Here is a 17,851-nt window from a genome sequence, read left to right as displayed (position 1 = left end):
GTGGAGGGGAGGGGAGGGCTGCAGCCTTCCAATTACAATATGGATATGATCCTCGCTGTAATGTACATTGCTGCAGTGTTCCTTATTTGCCACATATGCCTAGTAAAATATAGGATTGCAGTCAATGGAATATATATAGGCTGCAGTTCTTTAGAGCAGTTATTGAATATGTGACCTTGTTCATAGAGTTAATACACAGCAATATAGGATTGCAATATCTGCAGGAAATAGACTAGAGGAATAACTATAACTAGAAATAAATATTTAACACATGCATATACGCAATGCATATAATGCAATGGTGAACTATTTATTTATGCAATAGTTGTAGGCTTATTGGCTTGCCTTCTATCTGTGCATCAAATTAGAAGATCCATATCAAGCTTATGTTTGGAGCTCTAGCTTAACATAAAGACTGGAAGCAAAGGGAAACAGATAGCCTTGCTTTGTCCAGTGTGAAAAAATAAGCTAACCAACACCTCCAAACCTAACTTATTTAAGATGTATTTTTGGCTTTGGTTTTTTAAACTTGGAAATGATTTGATGAAAACAAAAGCCCTGAACTGTAGCACAGCATCTCTAGTTATTGCATGGGGTGCCATATAGAGTATAGCATGTTAGGTGTTTTTGGAAACCCATTGAATAAAAGGCCAATAGTCACCATCGGTTTAGCCCCATCTTGGTCTCCATAAACTTCTTGTTGCTAACTGCTATCTCCTGTGTCTCAAAACAGTGCAGATGAAACCAGTGAGAATGAATGGTCAAAACAATGAGCTGATGCTAAAATACAGCAGTTGTCACTATGAGTGACCCCTGTCATATACAAGTAGTCATGTGATCCATTGGTATTATATTATTGATAATAGCCACTTCAATGCATCTACATGTTACTGATTTCAATAGATTTGGACAGAAAGATTTTCCTTCAGCAGTATGAAGTAAATAAATAAATAGTATTAATATCTTTTCATACTGGATGTTTGCATGTATTGCAGACTCACTGAGGGTCAGTTTCTTTGACATCACAGGTTTGATTTTAAAAACCAGATAAAATTACTAATAAATCAACCGAGTGCATCCTTAACTGAAACTGATTTGTCTGTATTTATACACACCTGGACTGAGGCATTGCACAGTACGCTTCTTGTTTCATGCTGAAGCCTCCTCCAGCTGGACATTGCTCTACCTTCTGTTCTTCACCTGACATCATGTAAAACTGCACCTCCAGGATTTAACACCCTAAAAATAGACTATTGAGAGCAAGACTACTGAACTGCTATTTTTATCATTTCCATTACAATCTATGAATATTTTTGGCTATTTAGGATTTCTCTCCATCCATAATGAGGTGAATCTTCCCTGCTGGTAGTCCTGTCACTGTGTTTTACTGAATATGACACACTGTCACAGTCTCAGACTGAGATAGATTGCCTTCACAATAAGCCACATTCTTCCCACCACACAACTACACACACAGATTCTGGCTCTGATCTGTGAGAACATGGAAACTGATACATTATTACCCACATGGCTTTTACCTTAACCATAGACACTACATGCCCAGAAATAAAGTCCTGGTCTTTACATAACCCAAAAATGAGATTTAATTATACTCAGGAAGTAAATGTTCTCACAATTCAAAGTGTCCTCGCAGGCACAGTGGGCTGAACTGTCAAGAAGTGGTCCTCACACATGCAGTTACATCAGACCATCCGTGTGCACACACAGACACACATACACACATGGTGCTCCAGTCATGACAGGCTAAAAATAGCCATTATTACTGTGAATCAGTATTGCCAGTGAAACGGCTTCCTGCATTGCCAGAGATTTTAATGCTTGGGTAGGTTCAGAAACACTGTGTCACAACCTATGAATACAAAAGAGGACAAGGTGTAAGGAATCTTTTATGATAGAAACCATCTGTAGGTAATTGTATTAGAAATTAAAAGATGTAAAACACACAGTGCATGAATAAAGTCCTGCTTTTATTACCCTTTACCTAGTTGGTTTCTGGTTATCTATAGCATTCTTGATTAACTCAAGATTAACTCAAACCACTGATGAAATTACTTTAAAAGGAAATTGTTAAGGCCAGAACATTTAAGTTTTAAGTCCTAGGTATTTCGTGGCATTTTCACCTGATATCTATTAGTTATAGCTCCACAACTGCAAGGCCAAAATTAACAACCTTAGGCTCTATGGATAGTGGATGCTTTTGAAATACAATAATTCTTCCTGTACCCTAACACCAAGCCAGAGTGAAATGTGAAAAACTCCTAGACTAAAATAACACTGTTTTACTCTCGCTTAAATGAAAGTCTAAATTAGAAAGTGAATAACACCCTTAGAGTGAATAACAATGAGTCAGTTGACACTGATAAGATTGAACCTTCTGAACTGCAACTCTACCAAATGTGATGCAAAAGAATTGAGGCACAGCAATGCTACATCTAGTTTAGTCAGAGCAGCATCCTGACAGATAATCTAACTGTAAAATCTCTTTATTTCCATGACTAATGCTTCTCTGCATACAATACACTAATCAGACATTTCATTTTCAGTTACAAATGGAGTATATTTTATTGTACAGCAGCCAGTGAAACAGACAACATGGCCACTGCACTGGACTGCACAGCCTGTATTTCACATGCAGGTAAATCAACAATGATTGAAGCTACATGGTCATGTGACCACCTGTTGGAAACCTCTCCCTATGAGCTATCACAAGATTAGAGGTTAATTTGGTAAGTACACCAGTATAACTACCAGAAGGCAAAAAAAAAAAACCTCTGTGTTGTTCATTGATTTTTTAGCTGACACTCACAAATCAGTCTCCTCTCAGTAATGGATGCACTGGAAAGTGTATCTACAGGTTTTAATACTGTAGACAAAGGTAAAACACAGATTTTGCGAATTTTTGACCATATAAACATTTGTTTTTGAGTAAAAAGCTCAACTGAAATATATACATTAGTAAAAAATAAATAAATAAATAGAACCCTTGACTTGATTGACACTTTTCCTCTAGACTTTTGCATTGCCAATTTTATGTTGTTATTTTTTAATTACATGGCTAGAGAGGCAAGACTAGTCTAGCTTCGTATGAATATGTTACAAACTTGACTGCTCCTTACATTTATATCTTAGGAAACTTAAATTCAAACTATTATCACTTGTATGCTTAATGTTGCACATGTTGTTGTTTACATATTCTGAAGCACTCAACACACTCAGCAACCTTCTCAAAAGAGTTAGGGGTTTGATAACAGATACAGGCCTTTACCAACCATTTTTAAGGAAAGCAAAAGCCAAGCAAAGAGAAACGAAAACTGATTTACATTTTAAACATGTGAAACCATCTCGTTCCCATTTAGTAAAAGACTATGCGATTATAAATGCAAGCTATTTTCTGCAGTGTGAGTCAGTCAGTCGTCAATCCAAAGACAGCCAATATCCTAAATCACTATGACAAGGTGGAACCGTAAAATTTCCAGACACCATTCTCATTCTCATTCTCTGATGCATCTCTGAGAGCTGGGACAACAGTAGGAACACACATAGATTCGACAGGATGTTACTGGATGAAACTATTTGGTTGTCTTTGTTCTCTGTTTTTTTTAATCCACAATTGATATTAAAGATTACTCTGCATTGTGAGGTAAATCCACTACAGCTTAACATGCAAATGGCAGGGTACCCTGGTGGCCTAGTGGTTAAGGCACAGACTGCATAACTGTAACATAAACAGTTTGTCTCCTGGCCGGGGGACCTTTGTTGTTTGTCATATCCCTCTTCATGTTTCCTGTCTCTCCCCACACTGCCCATCAACTAAAGCCAAAATAATAATAATAATACGCACATGTGAAAATATATGGTTGCTTTATTTTCCACTGGCATCTGTGGATAGCTCTATTTTAAGAAAGTCACGTCTCTAGTCATGTCTATAATTGAAGCTCTTCTAAATCCACAGATGTCAGGAATACAGCCAAGACATGAAGGAATGAATGTGTGAGACAAGTAAAACCAGGGGACACTGTAGGACATGTTCATATTCTGCATCCACATGACACTGTAAAATTATCTTCTTTTTCCAGGACAGGCACAGAATAAGAGCACTCACTGCACTACCATGCACTTTAACACAAAACACTGTGAAAGATTACTGTTTTCACACAGACTTCAAGGATGACCATGACCAACACAATGTGTGTAATTCAAACACAGACTGCATGGTGAGATTTTCTCACACTCAGTCCTCTTTGGACATGGACCACTGTGGACAAAGCCTGACCTGTTCTAACTTGTTTTAAACTATAGGGACTAGAGTCAAGCTGATGTCATAATTAGTACGAAAATGTAAAACTGGAGAGACATGAAGAGACATAAAACTACTCCAGAGAGGTCCAAAATGACCACAGAAAGATACACAAACCACAGCAAACAGTGCAGCCCACGACTGAATCTGAGTTCTGGTGTTTAAAATCTAAAATCCTTCAGTCTCGACACATGCTTTGAAACAGTTGGTATTTGCTGAACAAATGTATCAGCCCAGGGGTTCATTTAGCAAAAGTGCAAAAACAGATTACGATTACTGAAAACCAATATAGCAAATTGGGAGCTTATCTGCAGATGAGAGTAAGGATAGTGTTGTCAGACTGGTTAAGTCTATGTGGTGTCTAAAAATATTATGACTGAGTGTGTGTGTGTGGTGTGTGTGTGTGTGTGTGAGGATGTATGCGTCGCTTCCCCTTACCTGTGTTGTCTTGTGTTGTCGCTATCAACCTGTGGGGCACCCGAGGTGAGACCTTCAGCCCTGCTCGTACCTGATAGAACCTGAAGGGGAGGACACAAACATAACAGTCACTTAAAACTGCATGGAATACATTTAAATATTTATATTTCCAAATGCCCTGAGGGTATCAAGGAAATACATTTAAAATTTACTGTACATGCTGGTGTGGCAATAGGTTGCTTGGATCCAGTTTTCTATAATATATGGGTATTTACACTCTCTGATGTTTCACAGATATTTATAATATCACTCTATCTCTGTCGGGGGACAATTTACATTTTTCACTGATCACCATACTTGACACTAGAATGTTCATGTGTGCCAGTGGGACAACTCTGTTTTATACAATAATTCACGCTGTATTTTCAATGCTCAGGGTCAGAGCTTGCTTATTTAGAAAAGGTTTTCACTGGATTTAAAAAAAAACATTTGTGTTTATAGTATTGCATTTTTGCTACCCTTAGTGTGATCTAACTTTTAATTGTGGATACATGTCTAGATGGAATATGGGATGCTTTTTTTTTTCCTCACTCCGGCACTGACAAGACAGGTTTTACATAATAACCTTGATGGGTGCAGCTTCAGAATTTTAGAAGTGCTCTTCATGACATGGATGACAAGTTAACAATGTCATGTTAAACAAAATCAACCATGAATTGTACAAATGTAGCTAAATTATTAAAGGATAAAAGGCAAATGGTTATTGATAATGCAAAAGACATAATAACGCACCTCTGTTCAAAAGGTGTAAATATACTGTATAAGGTGTCAGATGAGCACTGGTGCTAGAATTTTACAGTGCTGGCAAACATTTAAGGTAAGATGAAAATGTACTGATGCAAGTTGAAAAGGTCACTTTGACAGTTCAAGTCGACGCAGCTTTGTGTAAAAGCACATTGCCGCTCTCTGGGGACACATCAGCAGTCTGAGAGACCGAGGCACGGCTGTGAACACAGTCACCACATCAGTGTGTTAGCGACAGCGCTCCTTGAGATGGAGGCTTGACAAGGTTGATGAATAAAGAAACAAAAACATTATTATTTACATTAACTCATAGGTGTAAGGCAGACATTTAAAATATTTATTGGTAAACAGGTGCTGGAAGACAATAGAACTGATCACTAGTTTACACAGAATAAATAGCATTAGGAAAATGCAGCTGGGTTCTATCTGAAGCAATCTAAGACTCTGACTTTGCCTCCATTAGTGGAAAGTAAAAGTGCCGTGCTTATCGCCATTGCCATTTTTACAAATCAAATGCAGATTTAATCACTATTTTTAATGCAATCAGTGTACGACTGGGTCCTCAAGTGTTCAGCTGTGTGGTCCCCCTGACTGGTGCAGGGATTAGTATTGATTTCAGCAACTACATTTCAATGTGGGGAGATATGTACGTGCTTCATCTTTACACTGGGACCCAGTTCTGATCAGTGTTCAGTGTTCACACCAGATCTCTGCTGCTATCTGATGCAACATGGGAACCGGTAAAAACAAACATATTAGTGCACTCAGCTGAAGGGATTACCATGATAAAGCTTTAGCCCAGCCCATTTGGAGAGGGAAAATCATTTTGATAAAGCTGGTGTTTCAGTGAGCTGGAGGCCGGCCAGATGAAAGGATTTAATCTTCCTGCAGACGCATCATGGCAGGATAAACATGGCCCTTTTTTATGTCATGGGATATCACGGAAAAGTAAACTGGAAAAATAAAAATTTTGATGGTAGCTCTTTCATTTATCACTCATTATTCAATAATATGCTTATTGATACAGATCATACTATTTAAATGTTCTATTTAAATATAGATATTTTTATATATGTAATAGGTCACTACTGCCTTACAAGTGCAACTGGAAAAATGCAGATAACAGTATCTACAAATAAAAAGTGTCTCCTCAATTTTCTTGTGCATTTTAACTAGTTTATAAAATAAACTTTCATTCACAGTTCATGAGGATTGAATATACTTCTGTTTTGCTAAGTGTCTGTTCATCTACTATTACAGAAAAAAAACTTTATCAAAATGGATAGCTTTCTATTACAGATAGAAAGATGGTAAGGAAGATGTCATAGTTAAGTCATACTTTGGTTCATTCTCTGCCTCTTTTTCCATACTACTCTGTCATTCAGACCTGCCCTCCTCCTCTGCCGTAACCCCAGCTCCTCCCACATTTCAGCCACCTGACTCCTCTCCACCCACGTACTCACCTGTTACTCATTCCGTAACTCACTTCGTAGTACATATACAAGCCCATTTCCACCCATTGAGATTGTATATTGTGCTTTCCCTACCATAGCCCGCCTGCCTTGCTTAACTGTTTTTGCCTCTGTTTTTAGATCCTCTCTGCTTTTGCTCTGTTATTGTATCGGTAGATGATGGCTATGCACCGTGAAGCCTCTAGGCCCCATTCAGTTACTTCAGAGCCTGCAGCTCACACAGGTGTGTGGCCAAACATTTGTTAGTTTGAAAGGAGTTGAATGAGGCATACTGATGTTGATTTATGATGAGGATTTACAGAGGTTGAAACCCAGCACTTTTATCGTGTGAGTCTTCATCTACCTCAGCCAAGTAGAGGAGACGCAGTAGTCTAGTTGCTATGTTTTGCCTGTTTAAGAGCAGAGTAATCTGTTCTCTGAATGTTGATGACAGGTGTAGTCCACCCACATAGAGGGGAAAGACAACATATCAATTTAATTTACCCCGTAAATAAAATTGTGCCTTCTTCATTTCAGGATGAGTCATATCTTCATTAGTATTAAGCCATTTTTTTCTATTTATCAACATTATAATCGATCGGACGAAAATCAAAGGTCAGAGTAACCTGTCTTTAACTTGCAATTCCTCTGGGCTGCTGTGGCTCACCAGGTCTGCAGTTTGTTCCTATGATTTGTGTGCTGACATCATATTGTGTTTCATTGTTTTGAATACAATGACAATTAAGATCTATTCTCTTCTATTCTATTATCTAGCAATTCGCAAAGATGATCTGAAATGCAGAGTTACCCACTGCACTCCATTATACTATTTTTATACATATAATGTGTAAGTTTTGAATTCAGTCCTGTCTTTTGTATTAAATCAAGGTCATTTTAGCAGGAAAAGAATAAAAAAAAATAGCTACTCTTGACAAATATTAAAATGTGAAGATTCTTCCTCAGCAATCAACATGAGAATGTGCTGTGAGTTTGCTGACTTGCCAGTTGCAAAGCCAGGTAATAAACAAAAGTCATGACTCCAGAAATGTGATCTCTGCAGAGATAAATTGCTTACCCCCTTTGAAAGAGATCCACATTGTGAAACTTGTGTAGCTCTACAGAAAACTCCAGTGTTCCCTGTACTTCAGACATGATATAATCCCACTCATCACCTGCCGAGAGAGAAGACAACCAATAAATATGACATATCAGAGGAATAAGCAACAATAAGACAGAGCCCACAGTGAAAAATAAGACAAATGATGACATTTCTAAAACTAGCTCACACTGTTATTTCTTCTGTGTGCTGAGGTGATGTGACTCATGCAGGCCAGCGTGGCGAGCTGACGTATGAGACCAAGACAAACATCTTGGTCTGAATATAATTCTCATCATCACTGTTCAGGTAAATGTCAGAAAATGAATACCATCCCATGATATCATTATTTCAGAGTATGGTTACTGATATATGCAGCTGGAAAGTGCCTTCTCTGCTGTATCTGTCTTAACATAGGATTTTAGGGACTGATCTGAGTTCAGCACCTATTATGTAAATGTCAGGTCTTCAGTATCTGTATAATTAGTAGGACTAGATGAACTGTACAGTTCTGTTGCCTTATATTTTGCCCTTTGTTTAAACGTCAAATCCCTGCAAAACTGGCAATTACATGTACATATTGTCTGCTTAGTTCATCTAAATGATAATTTTATCACACAATTATGTGTAGTGTTTTTCTTTAAAGGCCTTAGGTGCCCTAGAGACCTTGATGAGTAAATAAAATTCTGAGAAGATGAAGGTCTCCTCCTCCTAAAATAGGAAAATGTAAGTTATTGACCTTTTGAGATACAACACTGAAACCCATGATCTTCTTGAATGAAAAAATCTAAACGTGACAACAAACTAAACTGCTGACAAATGTTCCTGTTAGTCTTGAAGATAAGAGATTCAGCAATCACTAAAATGAGTGTTATCTTTAGGGCCTTTCAGGTACAAGCTTGTGTAAACATTCCCTCAGCTCATTAAGACAAATGCCGGCAAATAGCCTACTCTGTGTGCCTGAATGCATCAGACCACTGAAAATTGATGCCTCTAAAAGAGTCTGTGATCAACATATCCCAGGCTTGCTCACTTCACACCCGTGTGAGGAATGTTTTCCATTAACAACAATTAAAGCTCAGTGTTTTTCTGCAGCACTTCCAAACGCAGTCCATCTAATTTCACTTCAAGTCCACAATATCAGAAACCATTAGGGGGAAACACAGATTTGGACTTTATACTCTGCAGCATTCAGAGAAAGTGCCCTGAGAGTTGAACACGCAGATGAAACACCAACGGTGTTTACTGTGAAGTGTATCAAATAACCCTTCATTGAATGCTTTGAAACTAAATCCTCGCATGTGTGCGGTAAGGTTAATGTTCCTGTAAGTGCTGTAAAAACAGACATGGGAAGTGATTACAAGAGAGGAAGATGTACACAAGTGCACACACAATAAAGGAACAAAGTCATTGCTGTCAAACTTTCAGAAGTGCACTGAAGTCAGTCCTCAGCCTAGCTGGCTTAAAAGCATAATGCTGTTTTCAGTCCACTTTCTTTAAGTAGTGAAGCTTTATCTGGACAGGTTTTATAACGCTGCAGCTTAAACACTGGGATATTGTGAGAAGTTAATTTGTGGCTACTAAAGTATAAAACTTACTGTTAATTACACTTTGCAGATATCCTATGAATCCATCTAATCTTCTATCATGGCCTAAATATGATAACATTTTTCTTACTAGAGTAGTTGATTATTTGCTAAGTCAAGCCCCTTTAGCTCCTTTGCTACATCTGCAAGTTTTCTATTCTTCACAATGATAATGGTTGCAGATTAACCATCACAATTCATAGTCATTTTCACTGGGTACTTGACTTTCACTTAAAACATAAAGTGTACTCTTGATGGCTATATGATATAGTGCTATAACACTGAGGCTAAAGCTGCATGTCGTGACACAAAAGTTAACATCTTTCATAAGTCACTGATAATATCAACATGTAGAAAACCGTAGCTAGCTGGTCTTGAAGTATGATAAGGAAAAAACAGAAGTAGACTCTGGCAACTTGTAGCCTGATTGTTTGTATTTTCAACTATTATGTTTTCACCTTAACATTACAAAAAGTAATTTAGGCTGGAATGGTCTCACTACAGCCCCATACACACCACTTCAACATGTGGAGAGATAAAAGCTTGACGGGCCTGCACCTAGCTATGAATCTGCACCTAGCTAATGAAGTTATTCTTCACTTGTTGTTTGGGAGAGGTGCTTAGCGAATAGTTATTAAATTATCTGAAATGTTCAATATTTCAACTATAACATTTTTTTTTGTTCTGAGTACGTTATCTGGAATGAAGAACTGGTTTAAAGGTGCTGGCAAGTTTTCTGTCTGGGATTCGCCCTCTTTAAATGCAAAAAATGTCCTGATTAAACCCACTGTCAGTGATTTGTCACTTCTTATGAGCAGAGAAATCTATTCCAGTGTCCTTTCCCCACACCAGAATTTCATTTGCGCAAATAGGGTGAGTCTAAGGTGTCTTCTCACTTGGCAGGGATACACTCGCCTTACTTATGCTGATAAGATGATGTATTATAAGAATCTTGCCAAGTGTGGAGAAAGGAGAGCCAGTAAATCTTAAATAAAACCTGAACCCTATTCTGTTGAAACCAACAGTGTAGAGGACGATGTCCATTCCATAGCACAGAGACATAAAAGCATGCAGTACGGTCAAACAATCCTGACAAACACAGTAACCCTCTCTCTTGCAGTACATCAGCTGGCTACTGCTGCAAATGGCCTAAAGAGACAAGAAATGACACTGTGAAACTGTTGTCCTCCTCTTGCTGACTCGGCATGTTGTGTCACATTGACACACTCGGCAGACTCTAAGAGTGAAGCTTTGTGTGTATGAGGGTGACCACAAATGATGGCGGTCATCACAATGTCATGAGCCAATCAGTGTTGATGAAGCTAGCCAAAGGTGCCTCATTGCTTCCCTAATTCACTGAGTTGAAAGCGAACGTCCTAGTTATCTGTTACCCACTGTCTCAGAGATTCATAAGAGGGAGCTGCGCACTCCTCCAGCAATGTGTTCGGTAGGCAGTGAGGAGAATGAACACTGTGTGCTTGATTAAATGGAGACTCACAGTCCAGGGACATGGGAGTTAATGTGCTTTCTTTCCCATCAAAACAATCTCTACCTACAGTATATGGCTGGAGCACGCAGTCAGTACACGCACTGATTATCAGCCTCGGCTGAAAATTCATCAAAAAGTTAATCAAATCAGCGAGGCACAGACCAAAGCACCCACGCTGACAGTTTCAAAGGCATACAGCTGTCATTTATCTAAATAGGATAGATTGTGTGTCCTTTGATGACTGTGACAATGATGATCATGATAATGATGATGTTGTCAGCAAAAGTAGAAGGGCAGCAAAAGAGAATATCTTATGTAAAAGTTACTCTTACTTTCATATTGTCAACAAATCCCACGAGAAAATCAACAATGTGTTTGTCCTGCTCTTAATTTTTTCTAACTTCCGCGGCCTGTCTGCAGCACTCAGCCCCTTGTCTATAAGATAGATCCCAAATTTATAGTTTGTGTGTTGTTTTTTCGCTTGGGGCAGCACAGGCAATACTTGTTAGTGAGATAAATCCTTTATTGGGTTTGGTCTTTTCATTTGATTTGCTGACAGACAAAGAAAAAATACGGAATTTTGGCAGCCTTATCCTAGCAGCATCTTCGGTTAAAAAAAAATTAGGCTGATTGCAGTAGGCACTATTTTTAGACTTTTTCAACCAGGATCCAGTATTTCCCATTAGAAATTTTACATGGCTTTGAAACATAATTCAACGAATTATGTTCAGCAATAAATTGGTAATACATTACTTTATATTTCATTTATTTTCTAATAAGAGGAAATAAACAAGAAAAGAACAAAAAGTGAAGTTAGTTAGTTTATTTGGTTGTGTTAATTTTATAATATATTGTTATTTTTAGAGAAATTTCCTTCAATTTCCATTCTGTAATAGCTTTCTATATACAATAGCAGATTTCATTGTTAGTGGCAGAGTCTACCAGCTAATCAATGAATGTTTGCTGCCTAAAGAATTCTGGGACCTGTAGTATTAAACCAGTCACCACAAAGTTTATCAGTAATAATCATTTTTCTTTCATATCCATTTCACCTTATCTAGTTCGACTACATGCAGTGCTCTGATAGCTGTACAGTGTTACCCCCTATATTACAGATTCCGTAGCCCTGCTAATGCTTATAATTTGCTGTTTGTGCACTTTTTCAAACTATCTGATTTTGTACTCGCTGCAAATCATTAAACACTAATCATTACAAAACAGCCATCTGCTGTCTGATTACTATTTAATGCGGGCCACTCACACGTACACACACAAACTCAAACTCGCTGGCCTTCCTGGATGAGTAGAGTTTGCAGCTCCAGTAATTCCTCCGCCTTAAGGAAAAACTAAAAATCCTCCTCCCCTCCCAGCCAGTCCTGTTGGTGTCAGCTCAGCTGGGAACGCTGACTGACATCTCCAATCTCAATCTGGGGAGGATGAAGAAGGGAACGTGTTCACAGTGACTGAATATGGAATGAGCTGATTTTGCAGGTATAGGCGTAGGTGTCATCGTAGCACAGAGTCACTGTGTGCCACGACTGGAAGCTGCTCTGTGTGTGTGTGTGTGTGTGTGTGTGTGTGTGTGTGTGTGTGTGTGTGTGCATGGCTCAAAAACAGGCCGGAAATTAATCCCAGACATTATTCCATTCATTAACATCCAACTCCCTCTGCAGAACACAGCAGACAAAGGACTATCACCAAATATAGTGATAAGAGGCAAAAGAGGGGACGTAGCAAGAATATCAAGATCTGTCAAAGTTATTACAACCATGCTTCTCCTTGACTATTTCAAGGAGAAAAACTGGATATGTGGAGACAGAGTGTCCTTAAGAGGAATCCACTGAGCCAGCCTAGCAATCATGTGATGGCATAATCTAACATTTGCTAAAGCCCTCCATGATGCCGTATTAGGCTCTTTGTTGTTGGAGCTACAATGCCAAATCCCTACAAAGGCAAAAAAGAGACCAAGTGGCCTGAGTTATCGAGTTAAATGAGTCAGAGTATGACTTTGAAAGGATGTGACTGGCATCCTTACTGTCTCCAAATGAGATTCTCTAATGATCAAAGGGCTTTTGCTGCTAACAACGTAGCTAGAAAATCCAACTTTCACTGCCTCAGAAGTCTTTTGTGGTGTTTGGAGAGCTGCTGGAGTAGCATGCAATCTGCAGTCAAGATCATAAAGAGATTCGCTAGTTCATATTCTCCACTTGGAAAAACACCTTCTGTTTCTGTGAGGACCACGTACTGGTTACTATGGGTGTGTGTGTGTGTGTGTGTGCGCGCATGTGCTTTTGCATTCTTGGAAGGACTGGTCAAAAAGTATGAAGACGGTCATGAGATTGAATTACTTCAGTTTAACTGCTGAAATGACACAGTCCAGTACTCCAGCGTGGTCTTGTGGTTTTCTGCTCTAATGAAATGTTTACATCAGTCACGAGAGCCTGAGCAGCCTTATTAACTGTAATCTGTTTAACCTTGTATCATCCTTTAGCTCTATTTTTATCTTTTTGCAGCCTGCTGTGACAAAGACAACAATTGTGCATTGTTTCATTTTGGAGTGGGAGCTTTGCTTTGTTCATGTCAGACTCTGTGTAGGACTATTTCAGACTCCAGCATCTGTGCAAAACTGATAATAAACAGCAAACACTGTACTGCAGAGCAGCTTTAACAAACATCCTCCTGTTAATTAAATGACTCTGTATTTCACTGAGATCATTCTGCTTGAATGCGTGTAATTAATACCTTTATTGTGAAAAGCTGGTGTGATTTAAATGTTCCCTTTTGTTCTGTTAACTTATCAGCGTGGAGTGTCCTTAAGACTATTCACAAAAGCACACATAGCCCAATGTTGACCATCCATACAGTAAGCAGTAGCACATATGATGTATATATGAGACACTTCGTTTCCTATTAAAGCCATCCTCATTCAGCCTGACAGCGCTATAACCACCCAGCAGTCTACAGTAGCAGCTGTCTCTGCTGTAATGTACAACAACGAGCATCCCAATCCTTTCATGAATCCTCCACACATGCAGACAGCCAACAACCATCCCGCTAAAAGCGGGCGGAGGGTGTCACATGTAGAATAAAGCAGCCTCACCTTAGCAGTGATGAAGTCTAATATCCACACAGGGCTCGGGGTCCAGCCTTTACTGGAGTAAATCGCTGTTTGCGGATGGATGCGCGTTTTGCAATGTTTATACCACCGCTTCTCCTGCTGCTGCTGCTGTTGCCATGGTTATTCATCCAGACCCTGTATGTTCTGCAGTCCCCCCCACCCCCCCTCCTCTCTCTCTCTCCCTCCCTCTCTCTCTCTCTCTCTGCTCTCCCTCTACGTCTCTCTCTCCTGACGGGGATTTCAATTTGGGAAAGTGCAGCAGCGTCTGTCGCGGGATCTGTCTGTGTGAGTGTTTATCCCCCCGTTTTGTAAAACAATGCATATAGACAGTGGGGCAGTTAAGTGGAATATTAATAGTCAGCAGCCGGTCAGTGTGTGTCTTTGCCGCTTTGCTGCTGCTGCACTGTAGTGTGTGTGTGTGTGTGCGTGTGTGTGCGTCCAGCGGGCGAGCTGACGTCAGAGCCTGCCCCCTAAAAGCTGAAGCGAACCGTGCGGTGTGAAATTACCACGCGAAGAAACAAAGGGTGAATGTTATGCAAACAAAACAATAGTGCAGTGATAAGCACGCGGGTGTCACGTGACTTGGAAGCCCATGGCAGAATGAGAGCCACAAACTTCTGTGTACAGGCTGTCATCATCACCAAAGGAGTACAGGGAGTGTTGCAATGAGACACTTTTTTCCGGGGGGGGGGGTCACATTCTTTGGTTGGTCCATTGATGAGTTGTCTGTTGTAGCCTATGCCTATGTCACGATTTCACCCAAATGAATTGAGACATGCATTGTATGCTTCATACAAGACCATTTACACAAGTCAAAGCACTCACTTTATTAAGATTTTACTTTGGTAACATAAGTCTCATAACAAATATTGACAGTGTGCAACTAAAGAGCAAAGTCCATCAGCTGTCCTTGTAGACTTCGTCAGATGAGATCTGCTTAATGTCTTAAAGGCCAATGCAGGGCAGGCTGCACCACTGTTGTCAAGAGGCAGGTCCTCAGTAACATCAACGGTCCTGTTGAAAGGATGACATCCTTTTCCTCTCCAGCTTTGTCCTCACTGTAAAGGCCTGGACATGACATCCCTTCTCCTGGGGTGGTCGACCATCCGCCAATAGTTTGCTTTTCCGAGTAGCGCTCACAGGAAGTCAGATGCGTTGATGCACATGTGACCTCTGTTATGATAAAAAAAAAAACAGTCAGGTGTCAGGTGTCAGGTGTATTTTTACATATTTAATTTTGATTATATCAGTTGTGTTTACAAATATGAAAACATGCTTACCTTGAGTCAGCAGCTAGCTTAGCCAGCAGCTGACTGGCCCTCATGATGTCGATCACCACTGCCTCAAGGGAACACACAACCAAGCTGCACTCAGTGGACTCCAGGACTGTGCTTTGCTCTGGGCAGAACATTCCCAGAACTGCCAAGTGGCATCAGCTGATGTTTCCTAGTTAGCATGTCATGCATGAAAGATTAAATCTACTAACAAACCCAATATTACTTCTGACACTGTTCACATATCTGCTCATAGAGATATTCTTCAGTCTTTTCCACGTCCCTGACAAATTCCAGGGAGGAAGGCAATGGATCCACATCGTACATAAACCAAGCAACATATTCAACCTGAAAAGAAAAAATGTTAAAATGTTAAATCATCTTGTAATCATTATTGTATCATTATTTTTGGGTCGCTATCACATTTATTTTGATATAAACCCTTCAATAAATCACCTTGTTTAAAAATAAAAAAAGGTCTTTCTCCAGGCACATGCACCAGAATCTCAAACCTGCCTTCTCCACCACTGCAGCAACAGCCTCTGGTGTACTCTCCTTCATGGAGACCCTATGCAGATGCACTGACAGGGTTGCCTATGTCACGGCTGATGCTCAAGACACAGGAGAAGAGAACCTACGCACCAAGACAGGGCTGGCAGTACAATGATTTATTAGTTGATGAAAAGAACACAAGATTTTCCAGCAGGTGAAGAAGGCGATGGTCAAGAAGCAAAACAAATCCTCTGGGGAACTAAAAGATGCAAAGGTCACAACACAGGGAAGGTACAGTATACGCAAACACAGAGAACCTAGAAACATGGCTGTCAGCTAACATAACATAAAAGACAGGACTATAAGGGGCGCCCTCATAGCTTGGTTAGAGCGTGTACCATGTGAGCCCTAGTGGACTAGAGCAAGCGGACCCCGGTTTGACTCCTGACTCCCGACTCCCGATCTGTCATTCCCCCAGTCTCTCCCTGTTTCCTGTCTCTCTCACTGTCCTGCAAAAAAAAAAGGACAGACTATATATATACACAAGGGATAATTAACTAATGACACACAAATGATACAGAAAACAGGCGGGGAAAACACAAAGACAGGAAGCAAAACCACAAGAGACACAAGAGATTTCAAAATAAAACAGGAAATAAGAGGTTCTAGAGTCTCACAGGGGGTTGATCATGGCAGCCTGGGTGCATATTGCATATGGGGCACAGCAGAAAGTGCCTGTTTGGGTGCACTGGAAATAGACAAAGACATTCCTCACCTAATTTAGAGCTTGCTCAGAGAGAGATTTTTTCCAAGAGTTGGTACACATGAAATGTTTAATTTTGTAAAAAGTTTTTCATTCTACAATTACCACCCATTTCATGAATCTTAAATCATGAATTTGTTTAATTAATTGAATGATTAATACCTCACCCATTCAGAAATTTATTACCATCCACCTAAAGTTGTGTATCACATGTCTGTATGTGTCTGGTGGGTCCCTAATGATGCAGTTTGTTATTTTATACTGTATTGTCATATTGTTTGTTGTTTGTTCTTTCTGTATGTGTAGTTCAAGCCTTTTCATAGTTTTTTATTTCATAAATAGTTCAGCTTAGACATGCTGATGGGTGCCCAGCGTTTTACTCTTGCCCCTTGGCCACCAGCAGGTTAATCCAGCCACATGCAAGGTCCAGTGAAATTGTCCATGTTGCTCAGCAAAAATATTAACACACATTCCTAGTCACGAGGGGTGAATGGAAAAGGGAGACATTTTAAGGTAAATCTGCATTAGGGAGCTTGAAAAGCGATACGAAGATAGTTCTGAGACTGTGACACTTAAAGAGCATTACATTTTACACTTAAAGTATGTGGAGTTTATGTGTAATGCACCATTTTAAGAATCTAAGGAATGAATTTATTCAGAAATCTTATGTAAATGTTATAATTGAAGAGACAGTTAATCAGTAACAACGGAGAGACAGAGACAAGCACTAACCAGCGCTGTCTTCTTTGTTACTGGCAGTCAGGTACTGCAATTAAAATGCCATCTGTCCTGGTTAAACAACTGCTCACAGACACTTGTCAGATAAGGAAGAGGGGAGGATTATGTAACAAATGAATAAAAATATCCATGACCCATAAGCTATAGTCTATGTGTGTTTAACAGCTATCAACAGTAGGAAATTAGTTTCTTCTATGAGGTTGTTTGCTCCTTTTGTGTCTCTGATTGAATGAGTGAGCCCAGGATGGCTGTTTTCCTCCTCTGTTCCCAGCTTCACCTTCCGCTTAAAAACCCAAAGTCAATTG

General features: G+C 39.6%; 1 protein-coding gene across 1 annotated transcript in view; it reads right to left on the bottom strand.

The window, feature by feature from the left end:
- The window catches only part of fam135b (family with sequence similarity 135 member B), a 40,181-nt gene extending 25,778 nt beyond the window's left edge, over positions 1–14,403 (bottom strand). Inside the window, exons 1-3 of the mRNA XM_018701292.2 lie at positions 14,262–14,403; positions 8,066–8,162; positions 4,757–4,836 (exon numbers count right to left, since the gene is read on the bottom strand). Of these exons, the coding sequence (XP_018556808.1) occupies positions 4,757–4,836; positions 8,066–8,142 (157 nt within the window). The 5' untranslated portion in view covers positions 8,143–8,162; positions 14,262–14,403. The remainder of the gene's footprint in view (positions 1–4,756; positions 4,837–8,065; positions 8,163–14,261) is intronic.
- Between the last annotated feature and the right edge of the window lie 3,448 nt (positions 14,404–17,851).

This window comes from Lates calcarifer, linkage group LG3 (genome assembly GCF_001640805.2).
Source record: "Lates calcarifer isolate ASB-BC8 linkage group LG3, TLL_Latcal_v3, whole genome shotgun sequence".
In the NCBI taxonomy this organism is placed as follows: Eukaryota; Metazoa; Chordata; class Actinopteri; family Centropomidae; genus Lates; species Lates calcarifer.
The sequence above is the reverse complement of the archived record's forward strand: the minus strand, read 5'-3'. Positions and strand labels throughout refer to the sequence as shown.